This window comes from Electrophorus electricus, chromosome 7 (genome assembly GCF_013358815.1).
Source record: "Electrophorus electricus isolate fEleEle1 chromosome 7, fEleEle1.pri, whole genome shotgun sequence".
Classification (NCBI taxonomy): Eukaryota; Metazoa; Chordata; class Actinopteri; order Gymnotiformes; family Gymnotidae; genus Electrophorus; species Electrophorus electricus.
In genome coordinates, this window is record NC_049541.1 from 22,528,443 (window position 1) to 22,552,465 (window position 24,023).

General features: G+C 41.8%; 1 protein-coding gene across 2 annotated transcripts in view; it reads left to right on the plus strand.

Moving 5' to 3' along the window:
* pde3a (phosphodiesterase 3A, cGMP-inhibited) overlaps positions 1–24,023 on the plus strand; it is a 66,481-nt gene that overhangs the window by 14,414 nt on the left and 28,044 nt on the right. For both annotated transcript variants that reach the window (XM_035528737.1, XM_035528738.1), the window contains exon 2: positions 20,712–20,765. In XM_035528737.1, the coding sequence (XP_035384630.1) occupies positions 20,712–20,765 (54 nt within the window). The remainder of the gene's footprint in view (positions 1–20,711; positions 20,766–24,023) is intronic.

Consider the following 24,023-nt stretch of genomic DNA (forward strand, 5'->3'; position numbering starts at 1 on the left):
TGCCATGCTGATCCAGCAGGCCTGTAGACTGCCACACTGATCCAGCAGGACTGTAGACTGCCACACTGATCCAGCAGCCCTGTAGTCCGCCACACTGATCCAGCAGGACTGAAGTCTGCCACACTGATCCAGCAGGCCTGTAGACTGCCACACTGATCCAGCAGGACTGTAGACTGCCACACTGATTTAGTAGCCCTGTCGTCTTCCGCACTGATGCAGTAGCCCTGTAGACTCCCACACTGATCCAGCAGAACTGTAGACTGCCACACTGTTCCAGAAGCATTGTAGACTGCCACACTGATCCTGCAGCCCTGTAGTCTGCCACACGGATCCAGCAGAACTGTAGTCTGCCACACTGATCCAGCAGGACTGAAGTGTGCCACACTGATCCAGCAGGCCTGTAGACTGCCACATTGATCCAGCAAGACTGTAGACTGCCACACTGTTCCAGCAGCCCTTTAGACTGCAGCACTGATCCAGCAGGACTGTAGACTGCCACACTGATCCAGCAGGACTGTAGACTGCCACACTGTTCCAGCAGCCCTTTAGACTGCAGCACTGATCCAGCAGGACTGTAGACTGCCACAATGATCCAGCAGCCCTTTAGACTGCAGCACAGATCCAGCAGGACTGTAGACTGTCACTGATCCAGCAGGACTGTAGACTGCTGCAGTCACTGCGCTGGTGCTCCATTATGTATTATGTAATGGTGAGCCACGGGTAGAAAACAGAGGACAGTGATCTACCAAGATGAGCCCATGAGACTGACTAAATTGTTTGTAGTAGTCAGCCAACTGATCTGCAGTGCTTTGTTGAGTCAGTGATGTTCCCTTGACTCTTTAGGTCTGATGTAAAGGACTTGTCCTAAGAGGTTTGTGAGTGCTGGAGTGGAAACATGAAGCCTTTCGGTTGTGTCCTGTGTACATAGTGGGGGTTAACGTTCCTCCTTACTTTTCCCCATTTGCCCCCTGCATTCAGCTCTATTTTGAAACAGAACATTTGATGTTTCAGACAAATGTGGGAGTTTGTCCTGCAGCTAGCCTTGGAAGGTCGAGCTTGTCCCTCTGTAAGAGACGTTGCTATAGCAGGGGCCAGCTAGCACACATACCAGCACACATTCTAGCTAGCCACCCAGCATCCCCTGCTGCTCTGTATTTATTCTATAGATAGTAGAGATGTAACAATGCATTGTGACACAATACACTGTGATAGAGAAATGTGACAGTGTGCATCGTGGTAATGGGCATTATCGCCCATTCTGTTTATTATGTTATCTAATGAAGTTGCATTGTTTGAACAGCAGAGGTTGCACTTGACTTTTGGCAAAGTTGTTACAATAGTAGATTTTGATACAATAGCATGTTAAAAACCTATGTTCCTTGAATTTGCTTTGCATTTTCTTTAAACTGCAGGAAATTGTATGTTAATATTTGCACAGTATTTTTCATTGTTTATACTTTAGAAATAAAGGAATGGTTTCACTTGATTATTTAATATATAGTGAAGCTACATTCTGTTTACAGTACATTTTGTAAATGTACTATATGTAAACCTCTGCTCCCAATTTATTGTAATTGCAGGGGACTCAAATTCTTTTTGTTTAAAAATCTATTAAAGAAATGTTTTTTTGCATTGTTTCTACACCTAAGATTTTTTTTTAAATGTTTTTTTTTGGAGAAATTAGTTTCAAATGTTTTTTCCTAATCGCATTTACATTGATTGTTCTAATTATGGTTCCTACAGTCAGTCTTATAGTAGGCTACATGTTGATTGTTACAATTTTGCTTCTTTCTGCTTGTTTTAAGTTTTTACATGCTAGCAAATAATGAACCTGACAGCTGGGAGCTTGATGGGGAACACAGGACAGGCCCAGATCCTCACCTGTTTCACACACACCTGACACTGTGGTTTATAACACCCTATGACTTTGACAATCACAATTACTTTTTTCTTTTGCACAAAATTTTATATCACTATTTGCAAACAGATGTATCTCCCAGTTTGAGGACAAAAATGTACAGAGAACTGGAACTTTATACTCTCCTGAATATTTGGGCTTTGTGTCCTGTTCAGATGTTAATCGCAGTGGCAAAGGCTTTTCTAATATCCTGGAAGGAGTTAAATGTAGAATGTCGGTATGTGTGCAATCTGACCATACAAAACAGATGGCAATAGAACAGCATGTAATAGCATGTAATCTGTCACTAAACTGTTTTTCACACACTTAATTGTTAGAAGGTTTGATGTATTACTGCTGCCTCTTGCTTGCTCACTTCTCTAATAGACTAACTAAGTAAACATGCACACACTGGGAATATGATGATGGTTATCTGCTGTAAACATTAGACTGTGAGGTTTATTTGTTTTGTAGGTTTTTTTTTAAATTTTTAAACAGGGCCTCTCTACAAACAATGCTTTAGTCTCAGATGAGCCTCACTGCAAAAAATAAAGGTTGGATTCAATTTAATTAAATTATATTTAATAAAAATAAAATCTTATTAGCTGGTGTCTCACAATAAATGGGGTTGTGCTACTGACAAAATAGGCCATCAGTGTCCTGTTCTCTGCAGGTCTGTGCAGTAAGATCTGAGTTTACTCTTACTTTCTCTCCTTCGGTCTCATTGCCATTTTATTTCTGCTCTCACTCCTCTCTGTGTCTCTTTCACACTCTTTCTCTGTCTCAGTCTCTCTCTCTCACTCACTTTTTCTCTCGCTTTCCCTCTCCCCCTATTTAAGCTCTGACTCTTGTTGAGTACGTTGTTAATATTTTACTCATAATCTGCACAGGATGATAACCCATTCCAAGATGCTTTTTGGTTTCTTTGTGTCTGTTTTTTCTGTGTTTATTTTCTGTCTTCTTTCTTTACTAGCCTGCAGTTCAGGAGCATGGTTGGGGGTCAAATCACAGAGATTTCATCAGTGAAGGAGTGAAAGACTGAACATTGATTTGGAGCCATTAAAGATTTACCATGAGGAACTTTTTTTAGAGGGAATGTCTGAGAGGGAGTTGTCTGTTGACTGAGGACTGAGCCTTGAGCAACCCCTTGGGTAATAACAGATAGAAATATGACCACAGAGATTGATAAAATACTTTCTATCAGTTATGCAAGATGTAAGCAAAGTCAGTATACATATTCCATTGAAAACCCCCCCACCACCACCACCACCACCACCACCACCACACACACACACACACACACAATAACCACATCAATGGCTGTGACAGCATTCACATATTGTTCAGTCACTCTTGTTAATGAATGAGCATGTGTGAATGTGTGAAAGGCATCTGTGTAGGGGAGAGAGCCAGCAACTCACAGCTGGGCCTCGTCAACGCTGACTTCAGAAATGTGCGTCACAGATTGCTGACCTGACTAAGGGTTGAGTGAATAAGTTACTCCATGGAAATTATCTGTAGAGGGAGCCAAACTTTTAGGTAAATATTATCCAAATGTCCCTTGCGTTCCACTGACTAAAGCCACATACTGGCAGTTCTGACAGACTATTGAAGTTCTGTTTTTTGTTTCATTCTTTAATAATTAAGGACATTTATTCACATTCCTCTCAGCCTAAGCAACTGAAACACAATAATTATAACTCCTAAAGTTACAGCAGGAACATGTAAGTGAGTAGAGAGAGTGAATGGAGTGAGTGGAGTAAGTAGAGTGCCGCACACCCTGACCATAACTGTGTACACCTCAATCATAACAACGCACGCCTTAATCATAACAACGCACGCCTTAATCATAACAACGTACATCTTAATGATAACACACATCTTAACCGTAAAAACACACTCCTTAATCATAACAATACACACCTTAATCATAACAAAACACAGCTTAACCATAACAACATATGCCTTAATCATAACAACGTACACCTTAATCATAACAATGTACACCTTAATCATAATAACACACACGTTATCTATAAGAACACACACCTTAACTATAACAACACATACCTTAATCATAGCACAACATACAACTGTAACAACACACCTTAATCATACCAACACACATCTTGATCATAACAACACACATCTTAACCATAAAAACACACGCCTTAATCATAACAATGCACACCTTAATCATAGCAAAACATACTTTAACCATAACACACACCCTAACCATAACAATGCACACCTTAACTATAACAACACACACCTTAGTCATAACACACACCTTAACCATAATGGCCTCCTCAGTTCTGCTATTTATCCAATCATGCCTGCTTCTTCCTCAGAATTTTCCATAGCTAGGAGAAAGTGATTTGACTTATGATATTATTTTTCACTCTTTCAGGTGCCTTTTATTGATGCTGTGATTGGTTATGTAATAAAAATCAGGTAAATGTCACTTGGCGCTTTTGTGAGTAGTTTTTGTAGACAGCATGTTCTGACATTTAAATCCTTCAGCTTGAGGCTGTTCAACGTAAGCCTGTGCTGCAGGTGTTGTTCTTAAGGGTCTTTTACCCAAATCTTCACAAACTGTTCAGCAAAACCTCAGTGCAGAAAGAGGCCCCAATAAAACGGAGTTCTTCTAGGACAACTACACATGTTCTGCTAAGACACATGTTAAGAGAAGGAAAACTGTAAAATTGAATTTAACATTTTTAGTAGAAGGGGGTTGAGAAGCAGTGGACTTGGGGCGATGGAAGAGTCTTCATTTATTTATTGTGTACTTATTTACTTAATTTATTTACTTATTTTTGTGACTTTGTAAAAACACCAAGATAGTGAAGATTCTGTAGATTTTGGACACTTATCCAACCATCCAACCAATTAGCGATGTTTTACAAAGGACATGCATAAATCCAGCCAACCACACCCCCCCCAAAAAAAACACCCACACACACACCTGCACCTGCGCATGCACACACACACATATGCGCGCGCGCACACACACAAACACACACAAACAAACAAACACACACACAGAGGCTGTCCTCATGTGGTCCAATGTGATTTTTGCTTTTTATATTTAGCTTTTATCTGTAGGCCTTTTGAGTTTTAATATATCTCTTCTGTGTCTCAGTGCTTCAGGAGTGCTGATTCAGACAGGACAAACAGGAACAGATTAATGTGTACTAGCCTTTCGCCTCCCTGTGTGCAACCACCTCCTCCTAAACTAAAAGAAAAGAAAAAAACACTGTACTGTTCTGTGCTGTTCAACACCTCACGAAATGCTCATCTACGTCACTGACCATTTATATCACCATGGTTACACCAACAGGGCAGCAAACATAGGGTAACAGGACACACACACTTCAAGCACAGATGCAGGAAATGGACAGTATGTCCCTTCCCTTTCGAGGTTCCCTTAAGCCCTGACACCATGCGAGAATCAATTATTTGTGCATTGAGGTAAGTAGAGAAACATGGTTCACAAGTCGTGAATGAGATCAGCTGTTTCTGAGCAGCCTGAGGACAGTTAAGTTATGAATGCAATTTTTCCTGCAGGGCTTCCTGTAGGATGGATGGAGTAAACACACAAATCAAATCTAGCACTTCTTACAAGCCTGTAAATGGCCCATCTGCCAGATACAAACAAGGACTCTTGTCTGTTCCATTGTTCATGGCTGTATGAACTTCTCTTCACTTAAAAGACACTTTAGCAAAAGGGTCCTGGATTCTGGAGGCTCTCATCTCTGGTTTCTGTGAAAGTGGTTGTCATAACTGCAGTCATATCTTTCAGCCGAGATTTTGCATACTGACAGAAAAAGATAAACTTTTAAAATCTACAAAATCAAGGGAAAAAAGGCTTTCAACTGTGAGTCCTGTGCAAGTGAACAGTATTCACTGTGCATATATTCATGTTAAACTCTAATGCAAAAATATTATTATTATTGTTTAAATATATCTTAGACCTCCCACATGGTGTTATCATTTTAATTAGATTTAATTATATTTTACTAGATTCTGAAGATGTGCAATAGCAGGATTAATGTTTAACAGTGTAAAATTAGAAAGTAACAGTGCGTATTAAGCCAGGACATGTGGCTATGTGTATGTGTGCATAAGTGTGTTTGCCTGTGTGGGGTTTCTGGTGTTCTGTATTACCCAGATTTGGGACACCAGACACTCTCTTATTAGTGCTGGCAATGTAATCATCAGTATGGCTGTGTGGACCACAGCATGTGGGACTGATGCAGTCCCTCCACAGGCCAGGCTATTAAAGTCACCTAACCCAATCACAGCCTGGCCAGAGCTCCCTGCCTGCCTCACACTGATGTCACCCACACTAAGGGGAGTGGGAAAAACACCACTCTTTCACCTCATTGAGAGCTCACTATGGCCCCACTGGAAACATTAGACACTCAATATTCACTCTTTTTCATGTTCTGATGAATGCTGGAACATTTAGAATTATCTAAGGTCAACTGTAGTGCTGTTACTCAAGTACCTTGAAATGATTAGTCTGTGGGATAATACCTTGCTTATGTTAGATTTAGCAAGTGTCTTTTAGATGTTATTCTTCTAAATGGGCATGGCCGATTTCATGTTCAGATTCATGAAGAACTATGTTCCAACCAGATCCAGCCATGTTTTGCAGTGTCTCTTCTGCTGTACCTGGACAACCATGTGGAAACCTCAGTGTGGAAACCTCAATCCTAGGCCAAATTCTAGTTTTTTTTACTCAGACTTTAATGTGGGGCTGCTGTTGAGGGGAGTCACAGTGGCTTGTCTGGTTCCTATTAAAGTGCTACATAAGCTATAATAAAAAAGTGCCTGCCAGATTCCTATATGCGAAAAGAAGAACTGCATGAAGCACCCAGTTATGTATACTTCTGGTGCAGATGTTTCAGGTATGTGTGCTTCAGGTATAAATGTTTCATGAATGTTTGCTCAGGTAAATATGTTTCTGAGTGGCTTCTTTTTTGTTTTTTAACAAGCTGGCCCAGTTTACATTTTAAATTTGGCATTATTGTAGTGTTTTGGGTTTTTTTTGTTGTTTTTTTTGGCCTTTTAAAATTTGATTGAGTTCTCTTTTTAACAACTTATTTTAAAAAATCTTCAAATTCTGAACACATTTTTTTCTTATTACTGATGTGCTACTGTGTGCGATGAATCTAGTTTGAGGCCAGAGTTTTCTTCTGTTTGGTCATGGGAATTATGATTAATATACATTTACATTAAATGTTTTTAATGCACTTATTTATTGGGATGTAGAGCCAGAGGTATGTTCATTTGGCACTTCCTGTCTTGTCTTTATCAGTGTTTTGACTGGTTGCCTTGCCTTGTCTTTATCAGTGTTTTGATTGGTTTTCTTGCCTTGTCCCTATTAGTGTTTTGATTGGTTGCTGGTCTGCAAGAGTTGCCATGACGCATGTGCTGCAGATCGACATGGGGGATTTGGGTTTAATTAGCATTGATGAGCATGGCTGATCAGATTTGCGCCATTGAGAAAAGATGTGAGTCATCTGGCGTCCATCCTCAGCTGCTGTCTGATGTGACCAGTCCGGCCGAGCCCAGCAGTGTTCTTCTCACAGAAACTCAGTCAGCACAAGCCCAAACAGTGGGGGTGCTGCCTTCAGTGAAAACTTCCAGTGAAAGAGATCTTACAGATCCTGGTGTGTGAAGTGTTTTGCAGGGTGTGATGTTTCTCTGACTGAAAAAAAATTGTGATTTGGGGTAGTGTAGTTGTAGACATGACAATACATGTGGCTGCCTAAGGTTTCAGTGAGTAATTCATTCTAGTATATTTAAAATAGCCAATTATGCATTTTCTACATGCACTCTGAAATTCTGTAACTTTATCTCATGTTGACGTGTTTTAGCTCTGCGGTCAACTGTGGTCAGTTAATGCCCTGCTGACTTCTAGTGTGTGTGGTTTATTGACAGCCACATGAAGAGGGGACATGAAGAAGGGGGTATGAGTAAGGGAACATGAGGAAGGGGGCCTCACGAAGGGGACATTAACAAATGGACATGAGGAGGGGGACATGAGTAAGGGGGCATGAAGAAGGAAACATCAGGAATAAGTGGACATGAGGACGGGGACATTAGGAAGGGAAGCTTTAGCTCCATGTTTTGTAAATGCCACTGGCCATCTCCCGTGGGAACACAGGAGGATTCCTGCACAGCCACTCTCTCATGCCAGAGCCTCAATGTGGCAGCCGAACCAATTGTTTATCACCCAGCCAAAATAAAAGTGAATACACAACCGCGTACTGGAGTAGATAACACTGGAGTGTCAGCACCCACAACACCATGTGATGTTTTAGCAGTAGCACAGGATCTCACGGTAACAGCAGTACTGGTCATGCACGACTCGAATGGAATGGTCTAATATGATAATAGCTTCAGACACAATGTCTGTTTCATTTGCTATGTAGGTACTTTAGAATATAGGCTTTGGTGGCCTGTTGTTGTCTAAACATTACCTTATGTGTTGTATTTTCTGGAGCTACTCTATGGGGGTTGGACTGTGATTAAAATGGTTTGTCAAGCCCCGTTGTGTAGCTTTCATTATGCTAATGAGGTCAGGATCTCCTCCAGCTCTGGAGAAGGGATGTTGTGAGGCAGGACACTGAGAGAACCTTGAGCCATGACCACTTTGGGCTGAGGGCTGCAGTCCTGTTCCATGCCATGGGGCTAACAGCCTCTCCTCTTAAAGGCTCACATAGGTTTACAAGGCCCTGTCAGAGGGGCATGTACATGCCATGAATTGGTACCTCTTTCTATGTCACGCTCACTCCTAGTGAAAGAAAGACATTTCATCCTCACTTGATGCCTAAAGGTCTATGTTGTTAGGGAAAGAAGAGATTTACATTTACATTTTTGGCATTTAACTGACGTTTTTATCCAAAGCGACTTACAATTATGACTGAGTACAACTCGAGTAATTGGGGGTTAAGGGCCTTGCTCAGGGGCCCAACAGTGGCAGCCTGGTAGTAGTGGGGGAGTTTGAACCAGCAACCTTCCAATTACAAGTCAGGTACCTTCACCACTAAGCTACCACTACCTGAGTAAGTTATTTGTGACATCATTTGCTCAGCCCTGGCTCACCCTCTGCCCACAGCTGGAATGTGAAGATCACACGTCACGTTTTTCCTTGATATTTTAATGGCTGAATCCAGGTGAAGGGAATACTGCAGTTGTTTAAGAAGAGTCTTAAATGGGCACACATGCAAACACAAGAAACTCACCTTCTGAAGAGCATGAGAGAAATTTGTCCCTGATGTCAGCAGCCATATTTATGTTCCGATTTTGTAGCAATGTGGATATACAATGCTGGGTGGTCCAACATGGGTTAGAGAGGAATGTTTATGACCATAGGTTCACCAGAGTGTATGAGTGGCTGAAGGAGGGAGGACAGCTGGCAGGCTTGTTTTTGCTTTGCTCTCACCTGTGCAAGGTTTTATGACTGGGCTGTTAACATCGCTGCATACAGAAGAACCTCAGAACCAAGCAACCTTACAGGGGTGTGCCACCTTTTCAGGTTATAGTCCTTTCTCAGTAAAATAACTAGCAGTCTTCATTATTGAAATCACTACTTCAAATAATTTTATAGATTAACGTCCTTCATTAAACATGCAAAGTACCCTAATCCCACAGGGCTGTGCAGAGCTATTAGGAGCTTGAACCCTTACACTAACCCTAAAAGGAGACGGTCTTTAATTAATAGCTTTCAATACTTAATAGTATGGACAGCATGAGTGTATACAATATATAGCCCAGCTTTGCATCAATAAAATTATTGACATTTAGTTTACATTCAAACCTGCTAGTTTGTAATGCAAAACATTTCTCACCAAACCTATTTATTCCATTAATCCAAAATCCCTTTGGAAAAGCATTCAATTTAGCCACTACAGAGTTAACCAGTGCAGCCACTACAATGTAGCCATTACCCTATTTTCACTATTTATTTAAATGAACCCCATTTACACTATTTATTTACTAGTATTATGAATTGCTGCTGTTAGTTGGTTAGTAACAGATCCAAGCTGTCTTCAAAATAACTCACCTTGTTTTTTCTAGATGGTTTAAGAACGTATATCCCACTGCTAGATTTTTTTTGCTTCATTAGTAGAGCAGGAGGCCTGAGACTGGTGGCTGGTGGCTGGGTTAAGAGGACATTATAACACTGAATTCTCATCTTTAGATTTTTGGACCTGATATTTGTTCCTATAAGATCTATCAAAACTATCAAGCATTTGTCTGCATTAAAGTTACGGTGTGATTCAAGACCCAGCTTCACATGAGAACACTTCATCCTTCCACCTCTTGCCCTGGACCTGCTGCAGTAAGATGGCCTGGTTCTGTCAGTGTCAAAGCCCATGGTAGCACCCTGCTCATGCTAAATTAAAGTGGCACTGCATCTCCTGCCTTATTATGAAGATTACTGCATCTGTCACTCAGCACAGTGGAGTCAGTGAAGACACAACTCAGTCTTCTCACTACCATTCTCCGTTCATTCATTATTCACAAGACAGAAGTTGTGCTTATTACTGTGTATTAAGGGTATGAGGAAATTCACATTCAATACATGGTCCTCTGCTTTCTAAATCCTTTCGCGCTCATATTTTGTTTTTGGTCTGCGTTGTAAGGGGAAGCCAAGCTGTGCCTTTTTTCTGTCCTCTTTTTGAATGAATAAATGTCAGATATTTACAGCGTTGGAGAAGGAAAACTGCCTTAGGCTGCAGAATCATTGTTTCATGATACTTAGAGATGTAGGTCTTTTCTGGGAAAATGATGCAATGCTGTCTGCCCTGGGGATCCTGGAGGCTATCCATTAAAAATATTGATGTCACAGAATCCTCACATGTACCTCAAAAACTGTCTGCATTCATCTTGACTCATGTATCTGCCCTTCATAAAACATTTTCTACCTCCAGCTAAAACCCCTATTCTAATGCACCTGTTCTTTTTAGAAATGTTTGCCTTGTTTTTTTTTCCCTCCTGATGGAGGACTCCATGAACTCACTTATTAGATGTAATACTGAGAGTGTGCCTACTGCTTGCCAAAAAAAGTACATACTGCACTATTATGTATTTTAAAACATGTTATACATAACAGCATTATATTTTCAATACATTTCGTTTGCACACTTTACAATTAAATACTTTGATACCACGTTATGAGAATACCCTTATAAAGATCTTAGTGTTACGTCAGCCAAACTCTAAGCACACTACAACACCCAACGTGCTGTTCGTCACACGGCTAATGACTCAACCAATCATACACATTCCTTCAGATCCTCATCACCGGAATATTAATATTAGCTGTTTCTTTACATTCAACTGTATTTAAACCTGCCTAGAACTTCCCAGTATTGCGAAGTATTGCCACTAGTATCTACTGTGCATACCAAGTGTTTTTTCTTGATTTCTCTTTTGTGTATCAGTTTAGTTTTTTTTGCTTTTCTGTCCCTTGCCTGCCCCTTTTTGGAATAGTTTGCCTGGTTTATGACTGCTCTCTGTTTTTTTGACTCTGACTGTTTACCTTAATGATTTGGATTAGCCCTGTCTTTGCTTTCCTGGTTTTGACCCTGACTTTTTCACCCACCACGAACTTGGAATACAATAAATCCATCGCTCTACATCTGCTAGTGTCTGACCTTGCTTGCCCCGTCACAGAATACTTCGCCACTATGCAGACAGCGGATTCGAAGGCATTAACAGAGGCTATTCCCAGCCAAGGACAGCTACTCTGCCGACACCAACAGATACTCGAGGGATTCACGTGGCCCATGGACACAATTGTCAAACAACAAGCAGACCAACAGGCACAAATGAACTCGGACAATGTCTCTGAGAACTTAGATCCCAATTACACACTATGACTACATCCCCCCAGCATGACCCACCTCTGGCATCCGTTGCCGCTCCCAGCGGCACTCCAACTGTAGTCCCTGTGAATAAACCCGATAAATACGATGGCTCTCCAGAAAAGTGTCAGGGTTTTTTGTTACAATGCACCCTGTATTTCAATAGCATCCCTCCTTTTTCTAACCAAGCAAAGATTGCATTACTTACCTCTGGTCTAACGGAAAAAAGTGCTAGATTTGGCTACTGCCATCTGGGAGAGCATACAGGCGGTTTCTTACAAGGACTTTATTGCTCAATTTAAAGCCATTTTCGATCACCCACATGATGGGAGAACATGTGGAGAAATGCTTACCAAACTCCACCAAGGCAACCTTTCTGTGTAGGACTATGGAGTTACGTACCATTGCTGCTGGTAGTGGGTGGAATGATGCGGCCCTGCTTGTCCCTTTCCAGAATGGTCTGAACACAGAGGTACTGCATGAACTGGCTTGCCAGGATGATGAGCTCAACCTCGATCAACTTATAGCCCTAGTCATCCGTCTTGACTGTTTTCTGTGGGAACGAAGCCTGTGTAGAGCCAACAGTACCTGCTTAACTTATACCACTCCTGTAACAAGAGTAGATCCCAGACAAGAGAATGCAGCAGAGCCCATGCAATGTGCTTCTTCAGGACAGACAGGGAGTGTCATATTAGACCCAACAGGTCTGCTTCCTTGTCCCAAAGAGGAGGCATGGACTCCAAGCCACTTGCCAAGGTAGGGATCATACCTGTTAAAAAGATGGTAGTGAAGTCATTTATGTTACCTGTCTATGTTAGGGCTCACACTCCATCTTCTCTGATTACAGCCCTGATTGACTCCGGAACAGAGGGCAATTTCATACACGACTGCCTGGTATAGGATTTAGACATCCCCATAGAGCCCTTACCAAAAACCCTGGATGGGTCTTCAGTAGGGTCTGGTTCCATCGCTCCCTGCACTACACCAGTCAGACTCACCACCAGAGCACTTCACTGAGAACTCATCTCGTTTCTGGTTATAGAAGCCTCATCTATCCCAATCATTCTGGGCCTTCCATGGTTGGAACAACACAACCCAAGCATATCATGATCCCAAAGGGCGATCACTCATTGGTCATCTCGATGTCAGAAGGACTGTCTAACGTTACCTACAGTGAACCTATGTTATACCTCTGTAGAAAGTCCTGCTGACAACCACACCTTTTCTGTTCCTCAAGAGTACCAGGATCTCCCTATGGTGTTCAGTAAACAAAGAGCTACCTTGTTACCCCCTCACTGCACATATGTTTGCTCCATTGATCTCCTGGAGGGAGCAGTGTTACCTAAAGCCCGCATATATCCCCTCTCTCAAGAGGAGCAGAAATCCACGGAGACGTACATTGATGAGGCACTAAGTCAAGGCTTTATTCATCCTTCCATGTCCCCTCTGGCATCTGGCTTCTTCTTTGTAAGGAAGAAGGACAGAAGGTCTATGTCCATGCATCGATTATCACAATCTCAACTAGATATCCAGAAAATATGCATACCTGTTACCGCTTGTTCCTGTCACCCTAGAACAGCTTAGAGAAGCCAAATACTTCACCAAATTAGACCTCCATAGTGCATACAACCTGATACACATAAAAAAGGAGATGAGTGCAAGACTGCCTTCAGTACCACCAGGGGTCACTATGTATATAAAGTTATGCCTTAAGGTCTCAGTGTAGTGCTATCTGTCTTCCAAGCATTTATCAATGACACACTTTGCGAATACATAGGAAAATATGTGATCATGTATATCGATGACATACTCATATACTCACGGGATCTGGAATCTCACATATGACATGTCTGTTCTGTTTTGAAGAAACGCCTGGACAATGGACTGTATGTGAAAGGAGAGAAATGAGAGTTCCATCTCACTACTATGACCTTCTTGGGATATGTAATCAGCCAGGGCGGTATCACCATAGATGACCATAAAAAAGAGACTATTCGCACTTGGCCCACACCCACCACAGTCAAGAAGCTCCAGAGTTTCCTTGGCTTCATGAACTTCTACCGATGCTTCATTAGGAACTTCAGTAGCATAGCAGCTCCTCTTACAGCCCCCCTGAAAGGAGCAGCAACCAAGCTCCGCTGGAGCCAAGAGGCAAAGCGAGCATTCAGCCAGCTAAAGGAAGCATTTACCACTGCTCCCCTTCTTCGACATCCTGACCCATTTATCCCGTTTGTGGTGGATGTAGACACCTCGAACATAGATGTAGGGGCTGTTCTATCTCAGAGACGCAAGGCTTCCAAACTACACCTCGTGGCGTATTTTTCCCATAAACTGTCCCTGGCTGAACGTAACTATGAAATAGGAGAACTTGAACTGTTAGCCATCAAACTAGCTTTAGGAGAATGGAGGCACTGGTTGGAGGGGGCTAACCATCCTTTTTTAGTGATCACTGATCACCGGAATTTAGAATTCTGGTCAGCCAAATGGTTGAACCCCCGTAAAGCCCGTTGGTCATTGTTCTTTTCTAGATTCCATTTCAGGGTTAAGTATCATCTGGGGTACTGCAATACTAAAGCTGATGCCCTGTCCCGCGTTCACCTAGGGGAGATGAAGGACTCTAATGACCAGGAAAACATCCTTGACACCTGGGTACATTTGGCATCCATCCTTTGAGAAATAGACGAGGAGATTGAACAAGCCACACAAGGTACCGTCATCCCAAAAGATTGTCCTGCAGGGAGACGTTACATACTGGTGTCATGTCGGGATCGGCTGATAACCTGGGCTCGTTCTTCACATGCTACGGGACATCCCGGTGAGACTCGCACTCGACAGTTCCTGGCTAGCCAATATTGGTGGGAGACGATCACAAGTGACATTTCTTCTTGTTCTGTATGCAGCCAAAGCAAAACCCTTAAGACTCTACCTGCAGGTAAACTCATGGCACTTCCCATACCTGAAAGACCCTGGTCCCATATAGCCATTGATTTCATCACTGTCCTACCCTGCTCAAATAGCAATACTACTATACTTACGGTCATAGACCGGTTCTTCAATGGTTCTCTCTTATTGTCTTCCCTGGATTACCCACAGCTCTTCAGACTGCAGAGGCCCTGTTCAACCAGGTGTTCCGTATATTCAGCATCCTGGAAGACATCTTGTCAGATCAGGGACTTCAATTCACATCCCGTGTGTGGTCAGCCTTTTTCGAACACATAGGAGTTGCCATTAGCCTTATGTCCGGTTATCACCCACAGTCCAACAGCCAATGCGAATGGACTAATCAAGAACTAACTAATTTCCTGCGCTGTTTTTGTTTGCACAATCCATTAAACTGGGCCACGTTCCTTCCATGGGCAGAAATCACCCAAAACTCGCTCACGAGTTCCTCCACTGGCATAACACCTTTTGGGTGTTTCCTAGGCTACCAGCCCCCAATGGCCCTGTGGACCTCGATCACAACTGATAGCCCCACTGTGGATGAATGGATGCAACGCAGCCAGAAGGTATGGGAGGAGACGCACCAGCGAATTGAACACACACTCCAACAATATAAGGAACTAGCAGATAGACATAGAGGAACTACTCCTGCATATCAGCTGGGAGGCCGTGTATGGATCTCTATGCAGGATTTCCATAAACCGGGTTCATGTTCATCCTAAGTATTTCGGTCCCTTCGAAGTACACAAACGCATAAATGAAGTGACTTACCAACTCAATCTGCCTGCACATTACTGGATCTCTAGGCCATTCCATGTCTCACTTCTCAAGCCTGTCGTTCCAGGTCCTTTGGATGAGGTGTCTCCTGATGACACTCCGCCTCAACTGATTGACTATGATAGCACCCTGGTGTATGCGTTACGTCGCATGCTGGACTCGAGGAGACGAGGGAATTCGGTCCAGTACCTGGTTGATTGGGAGGGGTTTGGTCCTGAGGAACAGAGCTAGGTTCCTCGTTGTGATGTCCTGGATCCCAGTCTCCTTTTGTATTTCCACATGCAGTTTCCTGACAAGCCTGCTCCTCGTTCTCGGGGATACCCTCACTGCCTTCCTTCTGGGGGTTCTCGGGCAGGTTCAGTGTCTTCTGCACCAGTTGTTGGTTGTTGAGGGCGTCCTCGTACCTCGGCCATCCCGGACTCTTTGGGGGGGTACTGTCATGTCGGCTGAACCCCAAGCACACTACAACATCCAGTATGCTGTTCGTGACATGGCTAAAAACTCAACCAATCATACACATTCCTTCAGATCCTCATCACTGGAATATTGATATCACCTGTTTCTATACATTCAACTCTATTTAAACCTGCCTAGAACTTCCCAGTATTGTGAAGTATTGCCACTAGTATCTACTGTGCATACCAAGTGTTTCTTGATTTCTCTCCTGTGTATTGGTTTTGTTTTTTTTTTTGCTTTTCTGTCTTCAGATTTTTGCCTGCACCTTTCTGGAATAGTTTGCCTGGTTAATTCTTGATCTCTGTTTTTTGTTTTTTTTTTTGACTCTGACTCTTTACCTTAATGATTTGGATTACCCCTGTCTTTGCTTTCCTGGTTTTGACCCTGGCTTGTTCACCCACCATGAACTTGGAATACAATAAATCCATTGCTCTACATCTGCGAGGGTCTGACCTTGCTTGCCCCGTCACACTTAGGAATGGTTTAAAATTAGTTTATTAATAGTTATCAATTAGATTAATAAATAGGTTAAAAGGCCATTCATAAGCAGTTGTAATAAAAATAAAAGGACAACAGTGACCAGTTGCTTGTCATATACTGAGCACACTATACTGCTAACAGTAACTATACTGTTAAATCTCAGATCTTGCTGGTTACTTAGCTAGTCTTCTCTGGGCACACTCAGTGTGGCAGTGTTTTTTAAGTTCTGATTTAAATGTCCAGTTATTAAAGTAGAGATGTTTACTAGTTTTGGCATGCAGGTAGTGAAATTGAAATCTCATAATCCTTTTATCTGTGCCTTGGTGTATAGGTCACCATTTTGTGAATTTTCTCTTTTTCCCCCTATTATGAACAAATTACTTGAAAACACAGGGTATATATACACAGGCTAATGAGAAAACACAGGGTATATGTATACACAGGCTAATGAGCAAACACTGGGTGTATATATATATACACAGGTTAATGAGAAACACAGGGTGTATATACACAGGCAATTAAGAAAGGCAATTGGTTTTCACAAAGTTTGCTGCTTCAGTTTTTATCGTGGCAATTTGCATTAACTCTAGATAGTGCACAGTGCTCAGATGAATTGCAATTAATTGCAAAGTCATTCCTGGCCATAAAAATGAACTTAATCACAAAAATTACTGCATTCCAGCCACTGCATTTCAGCCCTGCCACAAAATTGCCTGCTAACATAATTTCAGTGATCTTCTCGTTAGCTCAGGAGGAGGTGTTAATGAGGACAAGGCAGCTGATATCACTGTCATGCTGATTAGAAGAGCAGAATGGTTGCTTTAAAAGGGTGGTTGTGCTTGAAGTTTTCTTATGTTAACCATGGTTACCTCCAAGGAAACATATGCAGTCATCATTGCATCAAAAGCGCTTCACAGACAAGGACATTGCTGCTTGTAAGATAGCACCTAAATAAACCATTTATGGAATCATCAAGAACTTCGAGGAGAGAGGTTCAATTGCAGTGAAGAAGGCTTCAGGGCACCCAAGAAAGCCAAGCAAGCACCAGGACCATCTCCTAAAGTGGATGTAGCTATGGGATTTGGTCACCACCAGTGCAGAGCTTGCTCAGGAATGGCAGAAGACAGATGTGAGTGCATCTGCACGCAAAGTGAGGCGGAGGTTTTTGAAGGATGGCTTGGTGTCAAGAAGGGCAGCAAAGAAGCCACTTCTCTCCAAGAAAAATGAAGAACAAACTGACATTCTGCAGGAAGTATTTGGATTGGATTGTATTTTTAACTTTGCCCCAGGGCTGGGGTAAAGTTAAAAAGGGCTGGGATAAAGTTAAAAAGCAATGTGGTGGCAGGAGAACAGGAGTGGGTGAGCTTTGACTGGAGATCTAGAAGATGCTGGACAGGGTCGGGGCAAAGTCAGGGCAGGGTGGGGGCAAGGTCAATGAAAATGGGTATCATGTCCTCGGACTAGAGTGGGTGTTTCTATATTTAAAAATGGTGACCAGAGAGTGTGGTCCCATTATTGGGGAATCAGACTCCTCAGCCCCCCTGGAAAAACTACACCAGTGTACTGGAGATGAGAATCTGCCTCATAGTTGATTCTAGTGTACTGGAGAAATCATGGGAATATGCCTTTCCAGTCTGCATGTGCTTTGTGGACTTGAAAAAGGCATATGACTGTGTATCTTGGGCTAAGTTGTGGGAAGTGAAGAAGAATTCCCAAGTATGTGAGTCGATCTTCTCTGTATGAATACAGTAAGTGCAGTGTCTGCGTTTTTGGTCATTCACTGTGGATGGCAGGCTCCATGAAGGGTGCGTCTTCTGTTTGTGGTTTTCATGGACAGGAGATCAAGGTGCAGCCAAGGCTGAAGTGGCGTCCAGTGCGGTGGGCTTAAGGTAGCATCTCTATTACTGACAAATGGATTGAGTATGTGGCAGCAGTGTTGTGGTTTCTGAATTGGTCTTGGGATGAAGCTCAGATTATTCAGTATACAATGTCACCATACTCACCTGTGGTCATAAGACACCTGGCAGAAATGAAACGTTTGTCTACATGGATGATGGGGCGGAAATTGGAATCTGTTACAGGGAATTAAAGAATGTGTTTGAGCTTCTGATCTTTTTATCGTGCTACCTCCATGATTCTCACTAAGACAAGTGGAAAGAAGGTGAGATGATGAGATGACAAACTAAGTATCAAGTAGCCAGCCATCCAGGTGATAATGGTGGTATTTATTTGCATCTTCCTTAACCTCTTGCCAAGTATAGATGGCTGAATGGTGTTAAAAGCACTGGAGATGTCAAAGAATATGACCGCACAGTGCTTCTAGCTTTGTCCATGTGTGAATGGACTGCAAGGGCTGTGTCATCAATGCCAACACAGTGTGATACACAAACTGTGATGAACCAGCTATGTGTCTGAAGTGGGCCTCTCTAGGGTCCTCATCATGTGAGATGTTTGTGCCACTGATTTAGTCGTCAAGAGCTTTTTGATAACCTTTTATCAGATATTGTTTAATGTTTGGCTTCCAGTAGCTGCACACATCAGATTTAAAACCTTGATGCTTGCCTACAAAGCCAAAAATGGACCAGCCCCTGATCCATCAGAGCCTGATCCATACCTCGAGTACTTCGAACCTCAAGTGCGGCTCAGCTTGAAATACCATGCTTCAGGTCTCATGGTAGACAAGCATCGAGACTGTGTTTTCTGTCCTGGCTCCAAGATGGTGGAATGAACTCCCACTTGCTGTCCGGACAGCAGTCCCTTGCAGTCTTCAAATGCAGACTGAAGACCCATCTATTCGTGGAATATTTAAATGACAACTGACCCTGCTCCCATATTGACTGACTAAATTAGTACTTATTGTAGGGTATTGTTTATTACACTGATATTGTTTAACAAACCCTAGGACTTGTTTATCAGACTGTTTATTGTTTAAGAGAGCTTATGTATTTTGTACTTGTAGGCATCAGCAGTGATCCCTGTATTTCTACAGTATTCTAGCTCCTTTGTATATTGGACTCTAAACCTGCCGTAAATGTAAATTTTGCAAACATTTGACCACTAACAGGACATCTTACTAGTCAGAAATTATAATTTGGTCTACATTCATTTATTAAGTTCACATTCTACAGGTCACGGATGCCCTCTGCATGTACATGTTATAATTAGATATTAAGGGTTAAGGTGTGTATGGCCTAATTAATAACCATTAATGGACTAAATTTAAACTATTATTAAAGTATTGTAAATTGGTACCAGTCATTTCTTATTTGGTTGATGGAGACACATGTGCTTTATTTCAATAAATGTATTTTGCATCACTGCCTTGTTGTCAGTAAGTATGAGCCTATAAATGTCCCACTCAAACAGCACATCCCAGAACAACTAAATGATGCAGGGATGTGACATGGCCTTGCTCCCGAAACTGCCTTAATGATGAAGCATGTCATACCAGAAGATGAGTGTTATGTAACGTTATGTAATCTGTCGTTACTTATCTGATGTGGACTTGAGGCCGAGGGCTTTCCCTACCTGCTGTAATCTCTCATTAACTGTCATTACAGTGACCTCACAATGTTCTTAGAAATGACCATTTAAGTCCAGCAAACCATGGTTTTATTTGATTTCTTGTTTATTTATACTTGACTTTATATTAGGGTAGCAGAACATTTAAAAACATGCTCTGTTTAGAATAGAATATGGTGTAACATTTAGATACAGCTTGAGTGCTTTGCTTAGTGGAGACTTTACCAGTCTCTCTCCTTCTATTTTTCTCTACTTCTCTCTGTCAGCTCTCCTTTTCTTTCTGTGTCTGATTCTGTCTCTTTCTTAGCCTCATATGTTTTGCTTTCCATCTCTATTGTGTATTTCACTTAATGAATTTATTGTTCTATTATTAATCTTGCTGTCCTGCTGTTCACTGTATTTTTAGATTGTGTAAAAGAGATTGCAGACCCAGGTGCCACTCTGTGAAGTGGCTTGGTTTCTTGTCTTTGCTTATGTGTTCATGATTGTGTTGTGTGCATTTTCATTTTGGTATCACTTCACTGTTTTCTTATATGTAGTGTCTGGTGGTATCACTTCACCCTTCTCTTATAGTGTCTGTAGATATCACTTCACTCTTTTCTTAGTGTCTGGTGGTATCACTTCTATGGAGTGGCTTGGCTTCTTCTGGTGTGTGTGTGTGTGTGTGTGTGTGTGTGTGTGTGTGTGTATAACTTTCTAAATACTGTCCCTTTCTCTCTCTCTCTCTCTCTCTCTCTCTCTCTCTTTTTTTTCAGATGCTCCCACAGCAGCAAGACTGGGACCACAAAAGAAGTGGCCGTGGGTCTCAGGTGAGTGTGTGAGTGTCAGGTGAGTGAGTCTCAGGTGAGTGGGTCTACTAGCTTTGATTGCACATGAAACTTGGTATACAATAATCACTTGAGTCACTTGAAAAGGAGCTGAATTTATACATTATTCAATATGCACTGTCTGTGTGTGTATCAGTGCATGTAAGTGAGTGTGAGTGTGTGTGTGTGTGTGTGTGTGTGCACGTGTGCCATAATACATGTTCACAACTCAGATGGCATGTAACTATATTGTTTCTTCATCATTTGTTGGCTCATTTAATGTCTTTAACCTGAAGTTCATACTTCATACTTGACTAAATTTTGTAAACATAGGGCAGTTTGTGTTGATATGAGAGTGAAATCCTGAACGAGAGCTTGCTGGAGAATGTAGCACAGTAATTATGCTGAACTGGAAGAAACGGTTGTTCATCATGGTTCATCATGTTCAAGCACCACTTGTTCAGGTTAATAGACTGAGCCAGGACAGGCAGAATCTCGGCCTGTAAAGTGGCGCGTGACTGCTGATAGCACAGACAAGTGGAACGGATTTGTGGGGTGGGTGGGGGAAGGGGGGGGCAATATGCATGATGGAGAAAAATGTTTAAGTATATGAAAATGAATGTGGTAGGAAGGTCCATTTATGGTAGGCTCTGTGGTGGGAGGGGTCCATATATGTTTATGGTGGGTGGGGGGGTCTGTATCTGCGTCTGGTGAGAGGGATCTGTGTCTGGTGGGAGGCAAATAATCACTGTTTCAGTTATTATTTAACTTATGAAATTGTTATTTAATGTCAGGCTTTGTCAAAGTTCACTGTGGCTCTTTCTACAGGCCATGTGCTAACATATAACAAGGCAAATATTGGCTAGCACTGACATGACTGCATATGGAAAAACAATATGGATAGACGTTGTATCTGAATACAACCTGTAAATGTGCTTTTTTTTTTTTTACCGGCCATCTCCATGGTGGTGTGGGTCTCTGTGTCATGGTTGTAGTGATGGTTTATGACATTATGCCAATTTTAATCCAAGTAGCTATTAAGCCTTGAGCATTTGCCCTGCCATCACCTAGCAACAGGCTACACTCCATACAAGTGTTTCCTGTGTTTTTTGGAGCCCCTGAGGGCATTAGCCTGCATTGCTGGACCAGAGAGGCTCAGGGCTCAGGGAGGCTCAGGACATTCTGTGTGGCTTCCAGGTACAGAGACCTGCATAGCTGGGCTGCAGTCTGCACCCAGAGGAGCATCACAGGCTAAAGCAGGGGTCATCCCTGCAGGAGCACCATTCAAGCACAACCCCCCGGGGTCACTTCAGGCCAGAGAATAAATTTAGGTGCTACACCTTGTCATCTATACTTCTAGGTTTATTTATCCTGATTACAGAGCATAGCTTTGCTATGACCTTAGTTATAACCTTTTCTAAATGGATTTTATGGCTGTCGTTTGTGGAATGTGGAACTTTGACTCCAAACAAATGGACCTTATAGTTAGATAATATTGGTATAGTTAGATATTATTTACATATTTTGAACATTTTAATCTTAGAACCCCCCCCCCCCCCGAAGATCTTGAAAAGCTATAGTATTAGACCTATTTTCACCAGCTTTTCACTATGTAGACTTTAGTCTGCACTGCTAACTCTAACCCTAACTAGTCTACAAGTTAGTGACACACCCCCAAAACAACCATTGCTTTACTAATAAAGATATTTCCTTCACTGCAATGATAGTGGCCAGGAAGACATTCTGAATGGAGCCAAGGACAGCCAATCTTGTAATCAATGACATGCATAAAAGTACTTTTGAAATAGTGGCTCTAAGATCCTAACCTTAACGCAGAATTAAGATCTATGAGATAAACCAGAGACAAGCATTAAAAGCCTGACAAAAGATCTGGTGAACTACTAATGGTGTTACGCATACCGGACGTTGGATATGAAGACCTGACAGTTGAGAAGGGGAACCTCTCATACACCGCAAGAGGAATATCAGGTGCCCTCACCAAAATGTTTTGTTTTGTTTTGTTTTGTTTTGTTTTGCTACAGACCAGATGGGATTTTGCTCTGAAGTGCCTCCTGTATGAGTGGATGTAGTGAGGCTAAACAGGGCACCAGTGACTTGTCTACCATGTTTGGTCACCTAGGAAGTGTAACAGGCTCTTCAAGTCTTAGGAACATTCTTCTGTGGCACTGGAATCTGGCAGTACTATTTATGTACCACTAAGAACAGTGTGTTTATACTCTGAGTGATCAATTTATCAGGTTCACGTGTTGTATATCCATATTCGTCACTGCAACAATATTATTTATTATTATTATTATTATTATTATTATTGTTATTATTAGACATAACACAATCATACATGTATAAATAAATAATCATACAAGTGCAGCAGCTTTTACAGGGGTTAACAATAAAAATAATATAAATTGTAAGATGACAAATAAAATGAATAAATAAATTATTAAAAGTGATTATTAAAAGAGTGAATTTAAAAAATATTTTTAATAAGGGAAAATTGGGGTCTTTATCTACTCTTAAAATTATTTACTGAAGTTGTCTTTAAAAGTCATTCTGGCTTACAAAGTAATTATAGCTGAGAAAGTAATTACATTTTTTTTTGGTGTATCAAAACAAAAGGCTGCCTCAACACATCTTTGCAATCTGTTAAGACTAAATATCTTATAGTTTTGTAAAGGCTGTATTATGCTCACCTGTAGTCTTGTTCAGGACAACCCTAATCCTAACTCTTATAGATTCTGAGTGGTGAAGCTGTTTAAGCGTTCAGACCCTGATCACTAGTTGGAATCCCAGTAATGGTGCAGCTAGTTGGAAAAGATGTTTTGGTCACCTCAGAAGAAATATACTTTATCCCAAGTCAGTGACTATTATATAGTAAAAGGAGAACTATATAGGGATAAAGAAAAAAAACTTAGCTCTGAAAGTGTTAACAAGACATTTCTCAAGCTTATATCAAGCTCATTTTATATAACATAAGGATGGTTGCTTAATTTATGTTTAGTTAGTGAACTTAAGTGGCCAGATAATCTCAGAAACTTTATGGAATTTTAATGCATTTTGGCTTGTACCAAGAGGGTCATGTTTTGCTGTGATAATAGGCCCCCATACGTTTAAGGTTGATTGCAAGTGGTAGTGCAGCAGTGTGGCACACTGAAGCCTGACTGGGCCCTGTACCCTGTACCCTGGTCCCTGTACCCGGGTCCTGTACCTGGGCCCTGTATTAGACCATCTGCACAGTGGAGT